This window comes from Theobroma cacao, chromosome 7 (genome assembly GCF_000208745.1).
Source record: "Theobroma cacao cultivar B97-61/B2 chromosome 7, Criollo_cocoa_genome_V2, whole genome shotgun sequence".
Taxonomy (NCBI): domain Eukaryota; kingdom Viridiplantae; phylum Streptophyta; class Magnoliopsida; order Malvales; family Malvaceae; genus Theobroma; species Theobroma cacao.
In genome coordinates, this window is record NC_030856.1 from 10,300,662 (window position 1) to 10,315,493 (window position 14,832).

The window sequence follows — 14,832 nt, forward strand, 5'->3', positions numbered from 1 at the left end:
CGCATGATATCACCTTTAATAGTACCCCATTGCTTTTTGAAAAATGTTAAACAAAAATATTTTTAACCAATTTTAAAAATTATTATCCTATGTAAGAATAACTTTTTGTTGATAGGTCATTGCATAACAATTTTTAGCATTCATTTCTCGTTAGACTCCACTTGGAATTACTGGTGGTTCAAACGATATTATGTTTACTCATTCCAAGGAAACCAATCTCGACATGAAACGCGGCCTTAGTGTTTAACCCAAACAAAGCTGGCTAATTCCTTACAATAGATCACTTGTCTTGCCTCAAGGGAAAATAGCTAATGATCACGTTGTGTTTTGCAAGTAAAATATGATGAGCAAAACCACTGCCAATGTCATCAATCCTGTGGAAATCCATATGATAATTCCCACAGTTAGATTTAAGGCAGAAAACTTGGCCTTGTTTGTTGACAGTACCAATAGGACTAAAGCAGAGAACAGTGAGGCAGACATTGAGAGAATTCCAGCTTTGAACAGAAGCTTGCTTTTCATGGTGGGATGTTGACTTGTAGGAAATCCGGCGAGGAAACTAAAAATCCCAGTTGTAGAAACTGAGATGACCAGGCTTGCAACTTTTAACCCATTTCTTAGGTTTTGCACCTGAGCTTCATCGAATCTTGGCAGTATTTCCATAGCTGGTTCTGCTGTAATTTCATCGCCATCAACCTGCCAATTCACCGCCAAAGAGATGATCATCAAATTCTTCAAAATCTAATTACTATAAAATGTTTTCAAATTGACGTAACATGTCCAGTGTCTTATTATTACATCACCAGGACTCCGTTGTGGGTAAGGTATATAACTACATTAGATGTTATCGTCATGATATAAGGAACGTACCCCTTGATGTAATTTTCTCTTGACGACTTCTATTGACTCAAGCATCGGAGAGGGGTCACCGGCGTTAACTTCGGCCGGCCGCCCTAGTAGAGTATATATGGTTTTACTTATCTTGAATAAGGTTAAGTCGTTGGATCATTAAGCTCGCTAGATATGATAGGCATTGGCACAATATCTACAAGGCTATGGCTTAAAAAAGATAAAATCTGAACATATGTACCAAATCCAACAGTCTAGCACCCTCGGATATGTGCTGGTAGTTCTAAGTTTGTTAACATAATGATGACCTAATGCTTAAGTCCCATTTCTGACACAAGATTCTATTGGTAGGGTTGCTAGCTACAGACTACAGTCAAAGACTTATTTCAGTGGCATTGATAGGCCTATGGCCCAACCTCGGTTGGGTGAGAGGGTTGGACAGAGGTCTGAGGCTGGCGTCCCGTGATTATACGTATGGAGAAAAAGAGAGAGGCTAGCCATGCATGGTTTCTATCATAGTTTTCCCCTCCAAAATGGAGCAAATCTGGTTAAGGAAAATTCAGACCTCTTGTACAACTTCTGCTAGCGAGTTCAGTGGATTGGAGATCTCCGAAGTCCCAGTTTGACAAGAAGATTGACCAAGCTCTAATAAGCCAGAAGGTGCAATTTCTACAGTATCTTTCCCTGTTGTTTCATCACTGAAATCATAGTAATGCTGGGTTGTTGTGATCTGTAAATAACCAAAACATATATACTATTAGCACAAAGTATCAATCTAGATGGAGATTGGTGCAATGCAACATAAGCAAAATATATATTACCTCTGCCTGGAGATTTTGTCGTTCATCAGTTGTACAATGTTCAATCAGTACATTTATCAGAAGAGCTGCAAAACAAAGCATCAACAAGGAGGTAGTAACTTTGCATCAAATAAGAAATAATGCAAATGCAAATTAGTCGATTCGAAAGACTATATATGAACAAATTCAACAGTCATTTCCACTTACAAAAGAGAAGCATGGGATATGAAGGAAGCAACACAACTTGCTGAGAAGAAGAGTAGTGTTCCATTGGCGATTTACTTTGTTCTACTTTAATGTGGAAATTGCAATTCAATTACACTAGCTTTTATTGTCATACTCCGATGCACACTATTCTCATTTGACTGAAGTCTCCTCTTTTTTTTTTTCCCTTTCTTGGGGTGACACCCTTGGAACAGTAAGGTCACCCTTGTTTTCCATATGTCTTCTTAGTGATGGAGGATGCACGGTATTTGGTCGGGAAAGGAAAGAGTTCAAGAACAAAATTATAGTAACTTTTATGTTTGCATTTTTCTTTTCCTTCGGAGTAGCTATCAAACTCTGGCAGAAAATACCCAAGCCTATAAACAAAGTCTTAAAAGAAACAAAAGCTTAATTTATTATTAATGAGATAATATGTTGTATTTTTTTTCCCATTTTATTTCTCTAGTTTTAATTGTTTTCTTATTTTTAGGGTTTATTCTCAAAATATTCCTTTGTTAATTAGTTTAGCCTCCCCTAATAGGGGTATCAAACAAGGATCAGTACAATGGAGTTAAGCCTCCAGCAGAAAAGAATGAAGCATGTTAAGAGTCTTATACACACAAAGTCACTCACCCAGAAAAATCAAAAACATGCCAGGCCCTGTTAGGCACTCTGAGATACAAAGCAGGAAAAAACACAGAAGAAGGTCGCAGCACCTGTCATCACGCACCAACAGAAAACACAACACATGGGGTTGGCAGAAAAAGCTTCCCAGAGATTTCCTGGCATTCACCCAAAGACTTTACCAGAAAAAAATAAATCAAGAGCACAACCTAGCCCGGTATCTGTCAAAATTGATCAAGCAGAATCCAACCATATAAAACACAGTGGGTTTTTAAACAGCAGTACAGTACAGCAAAATGGTGGCAGAACCATTTAAGAGATAAAACACAGGCAGCATGTTTTTTCTCATGCTCATCACAGTCCAGATTCAGATAAGACAGGAGAGGGACATATACTTTTTTCCTTTTAATATCATATAACCTAAATAAAATTTTATGGCGAGATGTTTTTGTTTTGAGAAAGAGGCAACATCGTCAATTACATGCTTGAATTGATCATGAAAGCCTGTTATTCCATTCCACATAAAAGCATCGTTCATTTCAATGTTATTCTCGTATTTACGTGGCTATTATTTTAGATATGGAATTTAATTATTAAGATTTATATTGATTCTACACACTGCGACGAGGATAATCGACTGCTGCCATCTCATTAAAAAATAAATTTAAATTTTTATGAGATTAATTATGCTGTGTGACAAGGCTGTGTAATACAGAGCACAGACTTTGCTATTGCTGGATTTAATTAAGGCTGTGTAATACAGAGCACAGGCTTTGCTATTGCTGGATTTAATTATCTGGTTGTCATTGCTGTTATTGCCGAATTGATCATGATGAGGATGACATAGAGGTATATCTTAATGATTTCCAAGGCCTATGGTACAAGCTTGGTTTCAGATATTCAGCAAATCTCTTCTAGCAAAGTTTGTTTGGGCAATCAGATTCTGAAAAAGAAGCAAAATGAAAGCAAAAGATTGCAAGAAACCGAAAGTTAAGAAAAAGATCCAAAAGTTTTCTCCTTTTGTTTTTGGGTAAAAGTTTTCTTGTTTCATTCGAAAGCATTAACGAAACAGGTGGCCCTGCCTGCCGCTTCATAGAAGACAAAGCTCCTTAGTTTTCCATGGAAAATAATTATCCAAATTGTGGTCCAATATTCCATTACTTAGTTAAAGTCTCTTCATTCATATTTGGTGACGTACCAAAGACTTTCCTCGTTAGCCTCTCCCTTCACATTCATCATTGTTGCTCCATTAATAAGATGTTTATTTGGATTATGAATGGAGAGATGCAATTCCAAGACCAAGGCTTAAGAGAACATTAATTAATGAGATAAGTGAGTTTTTCTCACTAAAGATGTGATTAAAAGATAAACTTGAGATCTTACTCTTGTAACTTTTGATATCTCATTCTCTGAGGGACATTGTGGTTGATATTGGTCCAGAGGATACCCTTTTTGGTTAAATGTTGGGAAGAAGATTGAACTCATTCTTTTCTAAGCTGCGTTCAGTTTCCATTACCTAATCTGTTGTCACCCAATAATTATTATAGATGATTCTCACCCACTTCGATCAACAAAATACCTTGCTTAACTATATCAATGTCATACACATGAGTTTCTAAACTTAAGAGGCAAAACTAAACAGATGAACTTGACTGCACCCAATCTCGCCTCTGACTATATTTCCAACGTCTGAAAAACTTGACTTGACCACTACTAATAATTGGTCTCTAAATAAATTAATGAGTTTTTTTTTATATTGAGTATTCATAATTGTGACAATTGTGAAGCATAATGACTTGTGTACTTAATTACTTAATAAAAGTAAAAGCAAACATGCGACATAGACCAAGCTATTCTAGTCGATGCTCAAGCTCAAAGCATCCTTTTGGCATAAATGTCAAGCTGGTGACTTGACGCTTATGGAACTATGCTTAGTTGATTGTGGAAACTGCTATATATGATAATCTTGTTATGCAGCCTTATTTAAGTTAATGGATCATTTGGTTTATGACTAAATCAATAATGAATGTCTTTTGATGTAAAGAATCGAACAATTGTGGCAAGTGAGGAAAGTTGGATTAAGATAACCATGTCTCTAGTATGGAGAGAAGATTAACAAGGGTGGGATGGGAGTGTGTGGAAATCTTTGAAAGTACAGATAAAGAGTAAGACAAGGAAAAATACAAGTGATGTCTAGACATAAGCCTTGCCTAATAAAGTTTTCTTTAAAAGATAACTAATTCTAAACAATTAAAAACGATGAAAGTGATGTGTAGACTCTAGACATTGAAAGAAGAATGAAAGTGACGTTCGGACATCAAAATGAATGCATGTGTAGAAAAAGGGAGCATTAGTGCAAAGATGATATGGCGGCTTTTAAGAGGGAAAAAAGTCTTTCTGTCCTCTTCATGCATTGTGTTTAATACAATTTATAGCTAAATTAAATATTTAAAAAAATTAATGTTTTTCACTTTAACATTTCATTGAAGAATATAACATAAGCTGTTTATATTTAATATACACCCCAGTATTTGGCTCATTAGTTAGTATATGATCTCTTTGTTTAAAAAGTAGAGTTCAAATCCTCCTTTTTCTAATTCTAAAAAAAAAATATTTATAATTAAGACAATACTTAAAATCGGCTGAGAGTATGGGGCAACATCCTTCACAAAGGCATATGAGAATGATGACAGGCATGATAAGAATAAACAAAAATTTATGCAACATATATATTTATGTGCGAGTGTATGTATGTGTGTGCGCGCGCGTGTATGTGTGACACTAAATTGTAAAAGGAATACCAAATACATGTTATGTAATTGTAATCAATGATCCAGTAACAGTGAATACTACATTTTATAAACAGCTCCCCCCTTTCCTTTCCCTTCCCTTCCCTTCCCTTTCTTGTCCCAATCCCCCTTTCACCTTTCACAAGAACTTTACAAGGTGGATCTTTAAATTGTTTGGGGCAATATCCGAATAGTACACTTATAAGCTGTAGCATTTACTATCATTTTGAAGATCCTAATGATGATCTACTGTCATGCTAATATATTATTATCATAATTTATAGATTATTTCACCCCGATAAAAAAGGTTTCCCACCTTCTCGGATGGGAATTAGATAATCTTTCACGGTAGTGATTTAATCACTCTCGATAATCTTAAATCGTTATCACATAAGATTATCGAGTTCTTACCAAACACAGTGATCTAATCATAAGTGCATATCACCATAGAGTTTGAATAATTACCCTATACCAAATATGCCATCGGCTAATTTGGTTGAGGGATTAGACTTCATCATTGTGTCCAAATGAATGTTGTTTTTAATAAATAAATATTTGACATTACATAATGAGACTGATATAACTCCTTTTCATCACATAAATCTTGCTAATGTAAAGATTCTTAAAACATCTAGTTGCAAGGTATTGTTTGTTTTGACACTTGCTTTCGCGATTTTATTTTTTGAAAAAAGATATCTCATAGAAAATATTGTTTGTTTTGAAACTTATTTTTATAATTTTATTTTTTAAAATAAAAATCTCATAATAAATATTATTTATTTTAAAACTTATTTTCACAATTTTATATTTTTACAAATAAAAAGACATCTTGTAGTGGAAGGGACATATCCTTACTTATGAGCCACAATTTCATTCTTGACCATTAGACGTGGATCTTCCCCCTCAACACTTTGCCTTTAGTAAAGGGTGGATAATGCTTTCTTTGTGGGCCAATATGAGATTTCCATCTGTTGATACAATGATTGTTGCATATTACGCGATGTTGTCTTCAGGGCCTGTCCTTAGGGTTTTTTCAAAACAAAAGACACCTCACAGGAGCCTTAAACGCAGTCCAATCCTTACCTATTATATGTGATCATTCCCCTTCTAACACTAGCGCCCAATCAAAGGGTGAATTGTGGCTTTTCTAAGGGTCGGTATGGATTTCCCACAGACGAAGACGAAGTTATCTGCGTATGTAAGGATTGTTGGATTGCTTCAAAATTCAAGGTATTAATCACTTTGAAACCTGTCGTGTTCTATTAAGAAAAGACATCTTATAAGGAAAGAGGCATACCCTTACTTGTAAGTTAGGGTCATATTTTTAATTATTAAAAATAACTCTTAAAAATAAAATATTTTTAAAAATAATTCTTTTTATAATTTTAATTGTTTTTAGTGAAGTTGAACAAAAAAACTTGTTTATAATGTTACACGTTATGTTGAAAAAATATTATTATTACATGTCATATACAAAAATTTATTACACATCATGGTTAAAAAAATTTGTTACAGGTCATGTTTAAAAAAATATTATTATTACGTGTCATGTACAAAACATGTTATATGTCATAATTAAAAAAAGTTATTATACACTATATTAAAAAATTATTATTATTACACACCATATACAAAAATATATTACAAGTCATGCTGAAAAAAATAATGTTATTACACGTTATGTTTAAAAAATTTTTGTTACACTTTAATGTTTAAAATGTTGTTGTTATTTGCGAATCAAAACTTTAAATCCTCTCAACTCTCTTTATTTCTTTTTGTTTTTCTTTTTAACGATTTGACAGTAATTAAAGTGTTTTAACATGTTTTCTTAAATCAAAACATAATTTTTCTTATCTAAAACACCTGTTTGAGCTAAAAATCGAAAAAAATATCTTTTAAAACTTTATGTTTATAAACTTCAAATTATTAAGTTTATTGGTGTTTAGGTCCCGAAATGATCTAATTAAAAGTTCTTTCAAATATCTGTGATCATTTCTACTATTTTAGTTTCATCCAAAACACCTAAAAATTAAATTTTCCAAATAGTCACTCACTTCAATTTCATCAAAACTATTGCTCGATATCTTGAAACTTGGGATCATAGCAAATAGATGTTAAAAAGAAAAATCGATAAAATTAGAGAACACTAGATAGTGAGAGAGAGAAATCAAAAACACAGACGGAGATGAAGAGAAATAGTGATGAATAGTTTAATTCATTTGAAATGTCTTCAAGAGCAATTTTTTCAAGTTATGCATAATTTTGACTAAAAACAGTTAAATTTATTTTAATAATTATTTTTAAAATTATTTTATCAGAAGTGTTATTCTTCACAATTTCCTTTTTAAAATGTGACTTCTTAATTTCCCTTCAATGATAACTTGATGGATTGTACTTTTCAAGAATTAACACAAGGATTGTTGGACTGTATCTGAATATGAAGTATTGTCAGCATTGTTAACGTAAGATATGGAGGGAGTGCATAACTGTGCCTGTTTAAAGACCAACATGTTCCAACACGTTTCTTCTTGAACTTGATACGCTTATGGAATGCTAAATGTTGGAAATGACCTGAGGTGAAGATAGGGGAATGTAACGAGAGAGATCCATTACTTGCTCCTTTCTTCCCTTTTCCTTTATAAATCTAATAATTGAATTATCTACAAATTGGAATCTCAAATCTCAAGTTTTAACAGGTATGATGTTCTTTAGGCGGGAAGACCACTGGATTGGGAGCTTCACAGACACTGTGCTGGTTACCACCAAAGGAATAGCTGGTTGGCTAGACACAGAGCGTCCTTATCAATCCTGAACATTTCATGTCATCAGCTTATATAACATGACCTTAGATTGAGACAGAATTATTGTTGTTTGCCACTATGGTCTTCTGACATTGAGAAGCATCTTATCCCTATAGTTACTGCAATAGGCTGAAGCATTAATTGTGGAAAATTAAACCCTATTGATTTCATCCAAGAACCAGAGCTATTCCACTCCCCATAACCATTTTTCTGTTCATATAATTCGCCCTCCAAAGGAACACCCTAACAGTTAGATGTGAAATTTATCCTGGAACTCAAAGTTTCAATCCTGAGATAGGTGAAATGGAATTTATTTGATAGAAGAGAAGTGCCTCCATTGTATAGCTCAATCTTGAGATGGATTGGATATGAAATTCCATGTCGAAATTCGAGTTCGAATCCTGAGATGGATTGGATGACAGAGTTAATCCAACAACTTGAGCTAAAGCCATGCGGCTGTCGGATTTAACACCATCTTCCAATCGCCTACGACTAGTAGCCATTGCTCATTGTGACTGAAGATCAAAATGGGATTTTGTCCAAAGTACATAGACAATTGCTGATTGGAAGGTGCACTTGGCCTTGAGAATGCAATAGATGTGGAATCATGTCCATGGTGTTTAATGGATTTTGGAGCAACAGTCGTTACTGATGGTCTCAATCATGGTTGTTAGAGCAATCAAAACAGATAAAATGGCATAGCTTTCTACTTTTCATCCTTAGCTCATACTACATATCGCTTCTCAAAAGGTTGAATTCAAAGAAAACACACTACTATCCTTTGTACAATCAAATTATCAAATCCTTAACAATGGATACTTATAATCCAACTCAATTGTCTATAACCAATATATATAACGACATGGATCATACAAATCAGTGCACTTCCTGGCATCAAGTCAAACGACAAACTCAATTTTACATTCAAGTGGCAAGACAGGGTGGTTCACTACAAAATACACATACAAATTCTCCAACAATAGGAACATCATTGTATCATAGTTCTTACTTCTTGTACAACAACATAAACAAGAAAAGCTTCCCAGCCTTGATAAAGAAGCTGCTTAGAACAAATATATAGCAAATACTAAGGAACTATTTACCAAATAAATCACCTTCAATACTACCCTTCTAAATGAATCACATCCTCAAAATTTCACCTTAGTAGTATGTAAATCAATAATAATTAAGAAATATTTACCAAATTAACACTTGAACCATTTCTAGCTTAGAAAGACCTGAGTTACGGATCCAAAAGGTTGTGGCTGTATAACTCTTTCATGTTTTTTCTTTTCATTGGTTAATTATAGAATATAAAATTAGGTGGGCGACTATGTAAATTCTCCAGGCAGATCAAGCACATCCATATCTGCTATTGCATGACATTGGAAGTATGAGAAATGGTTTCAAGGCATCCTACACTCATAGTTGACTGAATTATGTGGATGTAGACAATATCATCCAGACAAATTACCACGATCTTGAGAAAGCCTAACAGAAGCATCACGAACCAAATCAACTAGCAGTTCATCAAGTTCTTCGAGATCACCAGTGTCTCGTAGTTTATGATAAAGGGGGGCCATATACTCTGCTGCTACCTCAACTAGCTTCCATAGAGAGAAATTAGCTGCAAGTTTAATAACTTCAATAGACAATTGCCTATCAGAATCCAAGCAACATACAACTATTCTGAAGCAGGCATCTTGAACATCTTCCAAAATCCAAAATTCAGCCAACCAGTAAAGTTCTACATAAGGTTTCAGCTCATATAGCCTTTCCTTAATGTCCATATTGTCCCACAAACATCCAAAGGGAGGATTTGGCAGCTCACTACTATAGAACCATTGCACTAACTTAATCAATGCTTCCCAACTGATAGGAACCTTTATGATTTGCGAATGGCTGCGAGCAAATAGAACCTTTTCAGTCAGGATAAATAAGAGACAGAAATGTTAATATTAGGTACCAAAGTAAACTCTGAAGGCGCATAGATAATGACCTGTGTTGAAGAAAGAAATCCATCAAAGCACCATATAAAATATATCAAATTTAATACACTACTTTGCAAAATCAAGAAATGATGGTCAGAAAATCCAAAGTTACTTGGTCTAACAAGTGAAAATTGAAAAGCTAAAACAACCAAGCCCCCAAAATAATCCTAAAAGATTAATGTGTGTGCGTTTGTGTCCAGAGAGAGAGAGAGAAATGGGTGTAAAGGGACCATACTTTTCCTGGTTTCATTAGAAATTCCAAGGAAAGAGAGATATCATTTGGCGGGTAACTCATGTCTTTGAACTGTGTCCCACAAAAACAAATCGTTTTTTTTTTTAACATTTTGTTGAATGCCAATCCATTTGTCCCGTAAACAATATTGAAGAAAATAACATATTTTCAAACTAGTCTGAGTAAAATACTTATTTATTTAGCCATTTAGAAATCGAAGAGTAAAATAATAACAAAATATATAAAATACTTGGCTACCAATTTTAGTTAACCCGCACACCCCACCAATAAAAAAAAGATGTCATAATATTTTCAACTCTTTCCGCATATTTATCATGTCCATTCTTCAAAGATTTTTGCTGCCACACTGATGCATACAACTCTCAATAGCAAACAACAGCTTTCATCACTTATTATGCCAAAGTATGCACAAGATAAGACTTTAAATATGTAAAAAGAAGAGTAAACTGCTTTCTGCGGACCTTTCCTGCATTCCTGATTGAAACAAGGCTCGAAGATAATTACAACTTGACTGCAATATAATTTTGTGAGCATGCATGTGAGGCACCAATAGAGAGCAAAAGCTGCACGCCCAGGGCCTTCGTTCAGTTGCTTTAGCTTCCAAGATTACATCCCTGAAACAAGAAACATAACAACTTTTAGTTCACAACATAGACAAACAGGAAGACAGCACAAATTAACAATGGATGAGCATATTATCTTTGCTGTGTACTTTCAAAATGTTCTTCACAATGAAGCCTCCCCATTAGATGCACAAGTTGAGAATAGAATGGCAGATGATTATACTGACATAACACAATGAGGGTGTCACTAGGCAAGAGAGGGAGAGACGTACACAAAATGGAACCCAACAGGACCAAGAGCATGAATGAGATCAGAGCTTGGAATAGGAGTACCCCACTTAGGAATCTTTCTGCAAAGCATTAGGAATAGAGGTTGCAGGTTACAACACTTAGCTAGAGTTTTCAACTTCCTTGCAAGCTCTTCTCCTGCTTCAAGATAACCAAAGTAAACATAATCCAACAACTTCAGTAGTGCCTGCTGATCAACATTAGCAGACAAACGAATTTCTTTCCGGAACTTTGGACAGAGCTTCTCTGGAATATCTCTTACTCTAAAATTATCGGTTGCTTTTACATGATGAGGAAATTGCTCAAGAGGTAGCAATGATGGACAACGAACAGCAAGAATAACTCCATGAGCACTCACAGACTCACCATTTGCGAAAAAGAGTTGCACATCTGTGTGTTCCTTATCTTCAAGTGCTTTCCCAAAGCCTTTGTCATGTTTATTTGGAAATCCATAAACTCCAAAATAACTAAGAATATATGCAGCAAACCATCTTGGTCCAGAAGCAGATACATTATGTAAGACATCTTGTACCGTCTCAACTAGGTGAGATTTGGTATGATTTATATCAGAGGAATGCTGTACCAACTCAGCTAGTCCCCACAAACTGTAGAACAGAAGAGCATCTTTTCCTTCCCATTCTTCTGTAGTCATCCAGCAACATGCCCTCTCATAAAATGCACTATGAAAATGGGGGGCAACGCTCCTACTCCTAATAGAAACTTGATTTCTCAAGCACCGTCCTATAAGAGTCACTAATGTCTTCATTCCATCACCTCCAATAACATTCTTTTGATATTGTGGCAAACCAGAATAACAAATCAAGCCAACTAATTCAATGACAGTTTTATGAATGTTTGGCAATCCATAATTGTTTGTTGATGATGAATACTTTAGTAAATGCAGCAAGCGTTTCAGATACTCATTGCCCTTTGGCTCTAGAACTCCAGAAAGGATGAGCCTCACTTTTGATGCAATATACGTGCTGGGAGAATGCATCATCATTAAAACTGATCTTGAGGATGATTCAATTCTATAGGTATCACCATTTTCACATATTTGGCATCCTTTGCGAATTGCTTCTACAAAAGACACGCTATCAAAGGATATCAGCATTTGCAAGGAAAATATCTCTCAGTACCTAAAAAGACAAAAAATGGACAAAAATACACATATAGGATAAAAATATGAAATGTGGATAACTGGATAAGCCAAACAAGGTTTACTGATGAATGGGAATATTACCATGCACATGTGATAAGGATGTCAACATAGAGCTCATTTCGATGTGCACTTGGTCTAAAATCTTTCGCACAGTGCAGTGCAAGCCATCCAAGAATCTCCCAAATGTGTGGCCTTAGAGCAAGAAGAAAATTTGCATCAAGGCCTTCCTGAGCAATTGACATTTGTTCCTCACGTGACAAAGGATGTTCTGACGCTTGTTTGTCAAAGTTTTCAAGAAGCAGATCAAGAAGGACTTTGTCAATCCCTTCCTCCCAAAAGCAAATGTGATGTTCTCCTGGCCACCGAGTAATTCGAGCCAATCGACAGGCCTCTTCTAGCAAAGACAACTGATCATTTGCAATCTTTCCAGAGACCAAGCTCCATCCTCTCATTCCTCCAATAATGGCTTTAACTAGAGGCCCAGAATGTAAGCTTGTCATTATTTTGCATCGATGTTCATCTGCCTAAGTATCAAGTGGATAAAATTACACAAACAACAAAAATAAATTTCTGTTAAGGGTATTTGCAAATGAAAACAAATTATAATCCTTACCACTAAATGCTGGGCAAGTCTAAATCCCTCTATTCTAATTGACAGAGGCTCTGAGCCACCCATCGAATTGACCATCATTGGTAGAATGGTTTCTCCATTTTCTAGAAGCTTCTTGGCCACTATATTGCATAGAGCTGGCAAAAAGAGATATGAAATCATTCAATCCAGAAATTGAGGGAAAAAACTAGTACATTGAACATAAAGAAAGATAAAAAAGGTCTTATACAGATGATCAATACCTAATGCAGAATACAATTTCAACACTGCAACTTTTGTAGAGACATTAGATTTTGTGCAACTATCTTCTAAAACTTTCATCATTATAGGATCATTCCAAACAGAATAACGAGATGGAGGCCACTGCCACAATATCATACTCAAAAGGGAAGCCATCTCTTGAAAATACTCAATAGACAAGGTTCCACCAGGAAATTCCCGCATAATCCTAATAATTTGAATAACAGTCTTTGCTTCTTTGACTATCTCCCAAACTTCTTTCTCGCTCTTAACACTTAGATTGGAGAGGATCATGTTCAAAGCAGTGGCACAGGAGGTAGAAACTTCTACATTTTTGGAACATAACAGGGATGATAAAGGATTGATGAGATCTGCCAAGTACAATTGCATCATTGAACTGTTAGTGCCAATCAACTTGACTACCATATTTGCTGCCATGCCTACTATAGCTCCACTTTTACATTGCAGAATCCACACCAATGCCCCAACTATATCAGCGAGTGAATCCTGGAAGTCGAATCCAACGAAATGAAAATTGTTAAAAGGAGGACAAAGTAGCATGTGGTACTTACTAACCAATCAAAGCAGACTCATATTGACTGACTTCTAACAGTATAAGTATATATTTCCCAGAACCAAACACGGTAGCATGAATGAACACGCATAACACCTGAACTAACATTCATCAACTACGCATCATATACCAGAAAGAGATGGAAAAGAACTAAAGCAAAAAGGGGGAATATGAGATAAGCAATATATCTATCTACATGAATGTTGCAACTGATATCCACCATGAGCAAGAGCAATCTCTACAAGTATGTTTTTGCATCATAACTAAGTAAGGCATTTACTTGCTGCTTTTCACTACTTTTTACGTCCTCAAAACTGCTATAAGCCAAAAAGCAAATAGTATAAAGGGAAATTCATATTTGAATACCAAAAAGGTAAACGGCTAAACTCTTTGATTTCTAATTCTTTGAAAAAAAAATTGCTTTGATATCATAACGTGGTCTTTTTACATTTTGCTTCCGGAATATATATATATATATCAGAAATAACAGACACTAATTACTAGCAGCATATTGGTCATTCTCAACACCCTATACAACCCAATGATCAAAAGAAATAGATAATATCCAAATAGAATTAAAACATAAGCCCTATAAGACAAAAAGAAAAACCTTGAGAAGCCGATGGTGGGAGGCGTCTCCAGAAATACAATCAAGAAAAGCAGCAAGGGAACGAATTACATGCCTCTGAATCTCTATATCCGTACACTGCCATTTCTTTTCTTTATCATCACACAATCTGCCCATCACCCAGAACCCAATTTTAGTAATTTATCAAAAAAAATCAGATATAATTTAACAATACTTCAAATAAAAGAAATAAAGAAAGAAAGGGCAGGTTTACCTGGTGTTGCCAAGACTTAAAGCATGTTTCAGACGTTGATGGAGAGTGTGTAAATGGCCACTGCTACTGCTTCCTCTATTGCTATCTGCTGCTGCTCCCCGTTTTGTTGATTTCATTAGTTTTCTCTTGGCTTTACTCTTTGATGGCTGATTATTTCAATTTCAGAAAATTTTTTTTTCCGGGAAACGATTTCTGACTTGTTCCTTTCGCAATTTTCATGGGTTTAAGGAAAGATTTAAGCA

At 35.1% G+C, this 14,832-nt stretch overlaps 2 protein-coding genes across 2 annotated transcripts; both read right to left on the reverse strand.

The window, feature by feature from the left end:
- Window positions 265–1,920, reverse strand: LOC18594598. Its single transcript, XM_018124633.1, has 4 exons — window positions 1,857–1,920; window positions 1,671–1,735; window positions 1,415–1,579; window positions 265–696 (listed from the first exon to the last, which is right to left on the reverse strand). The coding sequence occupies exons 1-4, from the start codon at window positions 1,918–1,920 to the stop codon at window positions 316–318; spliced, it is 675 nt and encodes a 224-aa protein (XP_017980122.1). The 3' UTR covers window positions 265–315.
- On the reverse strand, window positions 8,967–14,832 carry LOC18594600 (BTB/POZ domain-containing protein At1g04390). The gene is made up of 8 exons (XM_007022214.2): window positions 14,591–14,832; window positions 14,359–14,485; window positions 13,177–13,681; window positions 12,938–13,071; window positions 12,406–12,848; window positions 11,147–12,256; window positions 10,773–10,925; window positions 8,967–9,969 (listed from the first exon to the last, which is right to left on the reverse strand). The coding sequence occupies exons 1-8, from the start codon at window positions 14,704–14,706 to the stop codon at window positions 9,525–9,527; spliced, it is 3,033 nt and encodes a 1,010-aa protein (XP_007022276.2). The 5' UTR covers window positions 14,707–14,832; the 3' UTR covers window positions 8,967–9,524.